This window comes from Notothenia rossii (genome assembly GCF_949606895.1).
Source record: "Notothenia rossii genome assembly, chromosome: 5".
NCBI lineage: Eukaryota > Metazoa > Chordata > Actinopteri > Perciformes > Nototheniidae > Notothenia > Notothenia rossii.
This window is the reverse complement of record NC_136903.1, coordinates 26,384,254-26,395,135: the sequence shown is the minus strand read 5'-3', so window position 1 is coordinate 26,395,135 and position 10,882 is coordinate 26,384,254. Positions and strand designations below refer to the sequence as shown.

At 40.6% G+C, this 10,882-nt stretch overlaps 1 protein-coding gene across 6 annotated transcripts; it reads left to right on the top strand.

Annotated features, from left to right (window-relative positions):
* Window positions 1-342: 342 nt before the first annotated feature.
* Window positions 343-7,371, top strand: LOC307040441 (uncharacterized protein; the record flags this gene model as incomplete). 6 transcript variants are annotated; one of them, XR_013808491.1, is made up of 8 exons in its annotated part: window positions 343-564; window positions 2,271-2,458; window positions 3,375-3,514; window positions 4,162-4,327; window positions 4,483-4,824; window positions 5,446-5,581; window positions 5,792-5,845; window positions 6,817-7,371. XR_013808491.1 is itself a non-coding variant. In XM_079683270.1 (6 exons), 5 exons carry the CDS (start codon window positions 343-345, stop codon window positions 4,778-4,780), a joined length of 1,014 nt encoding a protein of 337 aa, XP_079539396.1. In that variant the 3' UTR covers window positions 4,781-4,824; window positions 5,446-5,620. The 6 variants fall into 6 exon arrangements, 5 of the variants coding, with proteins under 5 accessions (XP_079539396.1, XP_079539397.1, XP_079539398.1 ...); XM_079683270.1 differs by lacking the exons at window positions 5,792-5,845; window positions 6,817-7,371 and having other exon boundaries at window positions 5,446-5,620; XM_079683273.1 differs by lacking the exons at window positions 343-564; window positions 2,271-2,458 and having other exon boundaries at window positions 2,791-3,514; window positions 6,817-7,363.
* Window positions 7,372-10,882: the final 3,511 nt, after the last annotated feature.

Sequence of the window (10,882 nt, the reverse complement as noted above, 5' to 3'; positions counted from 1 at the left end):
GTCAAGTTGTGTGAGTAACTAAAGTGAACTTATTGTGAGCTAATTATCAATTGAAAATAAACTCATAATCAACTCAAATTCAAACTCGTCAGGTTTATTGTGCCCCCTTCCAACTTGTGTCTACACCATGTATTTTCTATAACTCTACATGTGTTACTAACTACACAACACAACTACATACATAGTGATGTACATACAAGACTCAATCTGCAAGAGTACAAGTCTATGTGTTCTTGTTCAAGAACAACAGCATATTGACATTGTTTGGGTGAAGTGTTGCTCTTTCGGCAGACACTATATCACCATACATGCAAAGGATTTAGCTTAGCTACACTACCAAATATGGCAACCAGCATCCCACGCTGTCAGTGTCCACTATGTCTAAGCCAGCTTCCCTTGACGTCACACAGATCTCGCGAGCAGTTGCGATATTTTGCGAGACTTCGTGAGTTCAGTAATGGCCGCCATATCAGAAGCCAAAACAATGTTTTTCGTCTTTTCTCAGCGCAAATTTCTCGATCTATGGAAGGTTTTAGATGGTTTAGAACAAAAAGGAGAATATACGTAAGTACCGGTTCCCGACGTTCCGGTTTTAACCGGACTTGAACCGAAACTTTTTACAAGTCCAGTACCGGTTCGGCGTACCGGTACGCAGCACATCATAGGCACAATATTAGCATAGCATTAGCGCGCTATTAGAATTTCAATAATATGAACAATTATGAACTCAGACCAGCATTTCACATATTTATACAAGCAGAATACACTTGAAATGTAAGCCAAACTACTGCACGGGAGTCATACACCTAGTAACATAGAAGAACAAAGAAGCTAGCGGACGCCATTAGCCACTGTAGTGGAGCCGAACTAGCTGACAGAATGACATTAAACTACACATAAAGAACAGTTTCAAAAACACTTCTTAGATCGAAATATGACATAATCTTTGTACACACTACTAACCTGTTGAACAGGAGAAATGAATGAAGCAGAGGGAACGTTGTTGCCGTTCCAGCCAGAATGCCAAGTCTGCGGCAGACACATAATAACAACACTTACTTTACGGCATGCGCTCAGCAACACATTCCCTTTTACGGCATGCCCACTGAGGCCTTTCCGTGTCCTATACTGCCCTCTGCTGTTTGTAATGATATACAATATTTAACATAAACATGCCTTCGAGAGTATAACTTAATTTATACAAGACAATATACATTGAAAATGTGCCCACATATTTATGCGGTTATCTGAATCATATTTTCTACCCCTTATATTCGAAAATATATGATTAAATATCTAAAATATGCGCACTTCGACGCTGCGTGGGTGGACTCCAGTTATATCTTTCAAACTAAATCTATCCACTATCTGCTTGTAGACTAACGGTCAAAGGGTCTAATATCCGGGAGGGCCGGGCTCGAGTCTCGGAAAGGAAACGTTTTTTTGTGTTATCTCTTTTCATTCACTTACAATCTTTGTATAAATGCAAAGTATTCCAAGGTCTGCTTCACCTTAATTGTCCCAACTGCTTGGCAACAGCTGTCTGTTCTCCAGTTGTTTAAGGTGGTAGCCTGTCGCCTGCGTTCATGTTTCAAATAAATGGGAATTGATCAGCCTCAGATGTATTAATTTATAAAAAAAAAAAAAATGTAATTCGAATGTTTCTCTTCAGTGCAATTGCAATTGCACATTGCATCATTTTTGTGTTCTTTGTTCTGTTTTAGAAAGGAAGGATTGTTTACTTTTTTCGTTGTCTACAAAACCGGAAAAACAACATAATTGTGCTTTTCCAGACACTGAAGAAAGAAAAATACCATGAATTTTCGGTATCAGGGCTGTTAGGGAAAAGATCAGGCAATATATCTTGAGAGAAAACTTATCTTTTGATCCCGTTTGAATTGTGCCACGAATTACACTTATGATGTTTGTCATCTTAAACAATCACTTCCATGTCAAAAAACTCAGTTTGTCGTAAAACTGTTGAAATATAAGACTATGAAAAATACGCAACTAGAAATAAGTGAAATGTGCCAACGTGACGGCCGTCTTGGTGTGTGGTGCGCGACGGGAGATGTAGGTCATTGACTGGTTTCAGGCAAAAAAAAAGTGTTACTTCACAGTTTTACGACACATTTAAAATTTTTTGACTTGCAAAATTATCTTTTAAATTGACAAAAATCATATGTGTAATTTGTGGTTCAATTCAAACGGGATCGAAAGATAATCTTTCTCTCTCCATTTACTTCAATACATACCTTTTCCGAAATAAGGTCCCATGGAGCTCAACCGGAAAGGGAGGGACTTCGCCTCTCTATAAGCATGCAGCAGCAGTAGCAGCAGCCGGAAAAATGTCCACGAGAAACTTCATCTTGCGTTGCAAAAGGACAATAAATGACTGCACAAGACTTCTCCAAACAGATGATGCCGGTCATGCCGTGTTACAATCCACAGTAACGAGGTAAGGGCCAAGCCTATTGCTACTGTTAGAAATTAAAATCAATGTTTTAATGGGGAAATGTAGTTTAAACATGCCGTCAGTTTTAATGCTCTTTTATACTGAAAAACCAGAAATTCTTGTGCACAAGCAGTTAAGCTTTTATTCTGAAAATCCTTCATTTCCGGTTAGCATTTAGCATGTGGCTAATATACGATTTCCTGAAGAGGTGAATTTAGTAGCGAAATGAGAGAGTGGTGCAAACCGAAGCCTACTGACTTAACACTACAACTATAGATGTCGAGATACTACCATGCTGAATATTAAATGAAGGTACAGTTTATTTGAATACATTATTTACAGACGAGAGTAGCATGTGACAACATCCGGAATGACCGGAAACCAAACGAGCCGAGAAGTATTGTTTAGAGTATTGATTACAGCGTTTAGAATGTGTTAAATGAAGAGTGATGAAAGAGAATATGAGGAGAAACTGCGTGTTAAGCATATATTGAATGTGAAAAGAACCTATCCTCTGTTTAAATGCAATAACGGACATTAGAGACGAGGCGAGCCGGCTGGCGGGGAGGAGCCAGCAGACGATATATAAACAGCACCGGAGGAGAGATCCGGGCTCTTCTCTTCCCTATCGAGGAGAGCCAGATCACAGCTGTTTGTCTGACTGAACAATATTCTGTCTGTAACACTACCGCGCCTCTTTTAATTAAAGTACCCAATTGAACTTTCACAGAGACTCCATTTAGTCTCCTATTTTAAAGCTTCTCTCCTGGTCGGGAGAATAACGTACACAGTTAACACTACTACCAACACAAAGGAATGTAGTTTGTTTTTGCATGTAACCTAAACTGAGGTTGTGTGAGATCTTTCACACTTACAAATTCTGTCTTCTCCCCTATTTCACCAAACCGTTTACTGGCAGGTTAGAAACCATGGAAAGGAGCCTCGAGTGGTCACGGGGCAGGCTAATTAACGTCCCTACAGCTGATCTTTTACTTCAGGACCTTCGGGAATATATACTTGAAGTCCGGAGATCTTGGCCTACCACACCCGCACAACAAGGTAGGTCGATGTGATAATTGTTCACTTTAGCATAGGCTTTCGTTGATAAACCAGTGCTAGTATTGTTGAGTACTAAGTGTCCAACAGGCCAATACATTTTAAAGTAATTATTTGTTTTAAATATGGGTAATACCAATATAAACACCTTTTTTAATCTGTAGTTGCCAGCTATTAATTACAACATTCTGGTGAGACGCTCTGAGTCTCGAGTTGTCCACTTAAAACTGTACTCCAAATTCCACCTTTATATCCTGCCACAGTAGAGGAGACGCTATTCCCCCTCCCCCGTCGAGGGCAGTCTGGCCATCTGTAGTACACCACGTATCATCAAACGTGTGAATGAGGACATTGAAAGGGGGCCAGAGGGGGAGTCTCTGTCTTCAGGGTTGGAAGACACAGACTGCAACTATGTATCTCTATGCCCATACACATTTATGCTTTTGTTCTTACTGTATACTACAACTATAGTGTATTGCATGTCCACTGGTTTAATGCCAAACTGCATTTCATTTTTTTTTAAAGTATCTTTAGGCTGGGCAATGACAATAAAATAGACGCATTGTGTGCGTTTCTGGCACAACGGCATAAATGCGTTGCTTTTACAACAATGACAATAAATGTAATCTAATGTTTTGCTGTTGTTGCAGGTCATTCTGGCTACCACGCCCCACTCATTTTGTTGGGTGGTCGAGGTCCCCCACAATTCAGCATTTCCAGAGAGCAAATCTCTTTTTTGAGGAGCTGTGGTTTTACAGCAACAAAGATGGCACAGATATTAAAAGTATCTCTGCGCACAGTGAGACGGCGATTGAGGTATGTAGCAATGTCTTCAACATTGGAAGTGCCATCTTGTCTCAATTTATTGTAAACATCCCAAGGAGGGGTTGTAGCCATGTTACACTATGCATGTTGTAAAGTAAATCTGAATACCGTAGGTCTCATATATTTAAAACATGTTTATTTTTCAGGCAGTTCCACATGCTGCGCTCTGGGACATACTCCACCATCTCAGATGCTACACTAGACGACCTCATCAAGGAGATAGTGGCTGGGAATAACCAGATTGGCCCTGAATCTGTCAGGGCACAGCTGCAGGCCCAGCAGATGTGGATACAGAGACGCAGAGTGCGGGACAGCATGAGGCGGATAGACCCAGAAGCAGCTTCACTGGACATGTCCTCTCAAGCTGCAGAAGACAACTCCAAAACAGTGGAGGATCTGCAGAAGCAACTGCAGGAGTTAAGAGTCCAGCGAGAGTTTTGCTAACAGAGGTTTGCTGGCTCCGACGACAACATCCGATTCTATACAAGGTAATGTTTTGGCTAAATTCTATCCAAGTTTTTGAGATGGGTTAGCTTATAAAGAATCCTGTTTACCTGCCGTGTGACCGCTGACTATATGCATGCAGTGTTGGAATAAGTACTCAACTTAACTGAAGTATAAGTACAAATACTATGGTTTTAAAATACTCCTGAACTGAACATGTAGAATCATAAATCCTGTGTTTTCATATATAAAAAGTAACTAGAAACTATGAAGGTTAACTAAATGTGGTGGAGTAAAACATATTAATACTAACAACATACTGAGAATATTTTACTACAAGTGGAAATCTTCAAAACCTTACCAAAGTAAAAGTATGTCAATATCCACTGCGTTTCCCCCAGTTGCACACGTAAGAATGAAGAGTAAACGTAGTCATTGTGTGTAAAATGTTCCCTGTATGTTTTAGATTATTATTACTGCTGCTAATGTAGTTGCTACATTTTACTGCTGTAGATTACTATACCTGCACCTAGTGCCTTCTTACTCAGTCTATTTGAATTGTAATGTATTATAGCAAACAAGAGGAAAGCATTAGCCCATGTGTTACAGTTAACACGATTGTATTTACTGTCAATTAATGACTGACATGTGTCTTTTGTGTACAGATTCCCGAGCTATAACCACCTGATGGCCTTCTGGTTTTTAATTGAGCCTTCAATTCATTAAATGGTTTGTGTTACTAGAGCGATATCAACTGCCAAGAGTAATGAAGAAGTGGTTACACACGCACGTCCATCAACGGTAGGTTACGTTTCTTTTAACACACAATCTAAACACAAACTGAAGGGAAAATGTCTCTCCGACATTTCATTGCTTTTGTGTAGGCTAAAAGGCTAAAGTACTCAATCCTTTTTGAATACATCAGAGAACTAAAACAACTTAATGTTTTTCCCATAGTGTGCTACACTCATGACATTAATATAGTAACCTTTTTTTGTTTTTATCTTCCAGAGACAGCTGCTTCAGCCAATTGACGAGTTCTTCCTTTTTCTATGCTTCCTGTCGGTGGGTTTGAAAGAGAGGGACCTTGCAAACCGCTTCGACGTACACCAGTCCTCTGTGAGCCGCATCATTGCAACATGGACAAGTTTTCTTACAACTTTATTGGGGTCACAGTGCATCTGGCTTACACCTGCAGAAGTTCAAGCCCACCTCCCAGAGGCATTCAAAGATTTCCCAGACACACAGGTGATCCTGGATTGCACAGAGCTGAGGTGTCAAACACCATCCTCACTCCTCCTCCAAAGTGAAATGTATTCTACATAGAAATCTCACTGCACCATGAAAGCCCTGGTTGGCATAGCCCCACATGGTGCAGTGACATTTGTTTCCAGTCTGTATGGTGGTTCTGTCAGCGACAAGGAGATTTTCAAACAATCTGGAATAGCTGCGTTGTTGACTGAAAACATAGCAGTGATGGTAGATAAGAGCTTCCTGATCAGCGATTGCTGCAAATGCAAGGTGTACTGCCCACCTTTTCTGTCAAAGCAGAAGCAAATGCCAGCCTATGAGGTGAGGGAGACACAGGCCATTGCCAGACTGAGGGTTCATGTAGAGCGTGTCATTAGGAGGATAAAAGAGAACAAACTTTTTGATGGTGAATCCCACATAGGTATTGTTTGTATTCTTATCGATAGTCATGAACTTTCTCTTGTGACAAAATAGACTCTCCGTTAGTAAACGTTTACTCTGTGTAAAAGTGATTTCTGTGTGTAAAAGTGAGGTAACATGTGTAGATGAATAACATCAACTTGTATTCGTCCCACACATACACACCTATAGATGTAGTTATATTTGTGTCTGTGACTTTATATTGAATGGGAAATAACTGGAAAATACCTGTGTAAGAGAGAGACTCCTGTCCCGCCTCTCCATTTTATTTTTAGTTGTGCATTGTTATTTGTGCTTTAGAAACATTCCACTTGAACTTTATTTGAATGAACTTAGTAGTAATTATTGTCCTATATTTCTTTCAGATTTCACAGCTGCCTGGGCCTAGGAGAAAGAACCTCCATCTGTGCCTGCACCAAGGTCAAGATCTACCGTTGCTCAAGGGCCTTCACCAGAGCCATCACCACCGAGGACCAAAGGACCAGCATCACTACAGCGGCCTCCATCTGTCCCTGCCACAAGATCAAGATACACCTCGGTACAAAGGCCTCCACCACAGCCATCGCGATCAACCCAGCCAGCAAAGAAGTCTCGCCTAGCAGACGTACCTCCAATCCAGCCACCAGCATCAACCCGGGACAATCCCACCTACCTCCCTCCGACACAGCCACCAGCAGGCCATGCACCATCAGCCCCACCTACACAGCAGCCAGACCCACTGTCTTGGAAGACAGACAAAGACCATGGACAAAGACCCCCTGTCTTTACATTTATAATGAATAGTTGGTTGAAAAAGTTCTGATATTGGAAATATTGAGATTTTACAGTTTCATATGTTAACATAAATAGTTGGTTGAAAAATAAAGTTGAAATGCTGAATTTGTATTTGTACACATCACATAAACCTTGGTATGGAATATGAAGTCATTATTCAGTCCTGATGTAACTTTTCTGTGGTGAAAGTAGAGGGATGGAAATATTTTACTCTAAATTATAATTTACACATTTTCATTTTAGACATGAACAACACTTTTATATAGGCTTATAGTGTAATTGATATATTTCACTACTTTTGTGAACCAAAGACTTTGGTGAACAAAATCTGAAACACCAAAAAAAATGGATGACATGAGTACATATGTGTTTCACAACAGTTTTGAAGTTTTCCAAAAATCGGATTTCTAAGCTAGGTTTCTCATAAGACAGTGCTCTAAGGTGAGTGAATTTGCATTTCTAGCAACACCAGAGACTACTGAACATTTTGACATGTAACACCATGCCATGTTATAAGAAGTACATTTAAAAGTGGATTTAAGGAGACATCTAAAAATTGAGAAAATACCTTCACTTCACACTCCAGAGGTTTAAGGAAAAGGGTAATGCCATTTTATTTAAAAAAAACAATGAAGGCAGGTTATATTGATATATTGATTGATATATTTATTATATTCAAAGGCAAATTAATACTTAGTCCCCTGAATCTGGAATAATGCACAATTTACAGCACAGCCTCACCATGTCAGGAACTTTTCATCTACAGATTGTTTTGGTCTGGCTTTACCCTTCACTGATTGGTTACAGACACTTTTAACTTATTGGCTAAGGAAATCAGAAGGAGGGGCTCATTATCATATAAAAAACCGCGCGAACATTCGCCCGTATATTGGCCCGTTTTTTCACGCGAAAAAACGGACCTCCCCGTATGTTCGCGCGTTTTTTCACCCCCGTATTATGGCACTTTTGGCTTTCCATAGGAGGAAGCCATGCACGCAACGCAGATCCGCTCTCTTTATCTCCAGGTGACTTTCTGCCGCTTTCCGTGGTGCAGTGCTGATCGTTTCACCACGGAGGAAAGCACTTCACTAATTGCATTAGGCTACCCATAAGGAGCTGTACAAATGCCGCAGTTTTTGCGTGGCTGTGTATTTAGTTGAAAGCCCAGTGGCGATCTGCTCATCTCTCATCGAAATAATATGCTACAAAGGGGTGGACTGGCCATCTGTGTGTTGAACTTTCCTGTCGGCTCCCAGACCGTGGTCGAGGAGGGCAGAAGCAACAAGCTGAAGTTCATGTTCAATAACCCACTTTAGCTTATGACTGGAGAGAGGCGAGCTCTTCTTGGGAGGCCGTTGCATTTATTTAGCTGTTCTTCTGTTTCACAAAATACATCCCAGACCTCGGTTTTTCTGCTTCCCCGTTTCACTTCCAGAAACATACACACGCTCGCTCACTGTCGCTCTACCATCCACAAACACACGCACAAGCCACCACACCCCCCCCCCCCCCCCCCCCTCTCTCTCTCTCTCTCTCTCTCTCTCTCTCTTAAAGGGACAGCGATCTCATCTCACTCTGCATGACCCTAATATCATAACATGTGTGTTCTGGAGACTCACAGAACGGACGATCGTCCTTATTATTATGCCGTTTAAACCAATTATTTAAATGTGCTTGTTAAATTCGCCATCATGTAAGTTGCGCTGACAGGTCCACACACTGCGAGGCTCCCGCCCCCTGCTGATAGTTGGCGAGCGTCAAGCTCCTCACCCCCCCTCCCCCCCCCCCCCTCCCCCCGTTGATAATTCTCGATCGTTATCTTATTATACATCCATGGTTGACACGCTGATAACAATTTTTTTTTTAAATGGCACTTCATATCAAAAAGGTTGCCGACCTCTGCCATAGAGGGAAACAACATATCTATCAACTCCAATTGAGAAAAGTTATTCACCCCCCAATGAGTAATTCAAATATACTCCGCAGTCTATCTGACATGCAGGACAAGTTAAGACGCAGTAAAAGAAGTGCAGAGAGAAGAGGAAAAATAAAACTACAAAGTCTGTGCAGTATGTTGCGTGGGAAGGTCCCTGTGAGGTGACTCAGCTGAGAGAAACATAGAACATATCATGGAAGCACGTGGTTCTAAAAGTCTCCACTAGTAGGCTTATTACGGTAGAATAGGTTAGACCAGCGCCATATAGAGAGAAGAGTTGTGACAACGGAGGTCCAAAATGCTTGATAGTCACGTGGTTCAGGGAGACTCAATAGTTCCCCGGAGGTTTGTCGCGGGCCGTTTGAATCACGATTTGAATGCATTAATACCAGGATAGAAATGCAATTTTTGGTAATTAGTGGTGAATAAAGGTTTTGATTTGCAAAATGTATACAACATATCGATATGTGTATGTAGTTACATCAATGTTTTTTTTTTTAAATAACATTTGCTAATATTTGAGGATTAAGATAAAATAAGAAGTACTTTATTGATACCAATTGGGGAAATGTTTACGCTGCAGCAGCAAAAGACAAGGCATTGTACATTAGACAGTTAAAAGACTATAATTAAACAATCGAAAATGTAAACATCTTAAATAGAAATAAAATAGCATTACAAAAAGTAGAAAAATATACAGTGTGAACAGCTATCTTACCTGTATACATATACATGTTAGGCTAACGTTGCCTTGGTTAAAGAGCCTGTTGTTTATTGCTTTGAATTCTTTAAAACAAATATTATCTTCTTAAACCTGTATGGTAGTCAGGAGCATCACATCCTAATGTTTATTGATATATTTAGAGGGAGGGAAGGAATCGTTCAAAATTCAGATTAGATACATTTTTACCATTTCTTTAATTCATGGTGGTTTTAAGTAATCCCCTGGTAATTGAAGACACAAGTAATCTAAAGTACTAATGTAATCTTTATGACTTTCAGAAAGGACAGGAGACCCACAGGTGCCTATCAATGATTGTCAACTGAGTCAAAGCGCTAGCAGCAGCATGATGTTGATGTTAAATGTGTTGTTTTAGGAACATCCATTGTAAATAAATGGAATTCAATAAACATTGAATAGCATATCATGCAGTTTGTCTGTGCCTTTTCCTCTGTGTTGTCCTGGCATATCGTCTCCCCCATGGTTTGCTGTGCTGCCTGGGATGCTCCAAGCGCTCAGAGAAAGAAGTACACATGTAAAGTTTCCCCACTGACACAGAGAGGAGGAAAGAATGGCTGGCTCAAGTCAGCCGGAGCAATTTAACCATCACAAAAGACAACAACAGCAACAACATATGTGAGGTAATCATATTTTTCACAAAATGAAGACCACACCATTGGGAAGCTTAACGTCTGCTTAATCAAAATAAGGAACAGGGAGAGGCTTGCAAAACTGTGGGAGTTGAGACTCAGGTGCAGGGTGAGGGTCTCATTGTAGGTCTTCAGGCTCCGTTGAATCCCCCTGGGGTTCTTGTGCTGAGAGAGGGAGACAGGAGAAAGGGTTAAATACATCTAGCAACCTATAGGATGGGAAATTGCTGACCTATTTGAAACTTACCTTGTGTTTTCACTCTCACTTAAGTCCCTCTCCCTTTGCCATCAATCCAAAATCAGCTGAGCTGCAACATAATACAGACAGGTAATAATCAACAGAATTACAA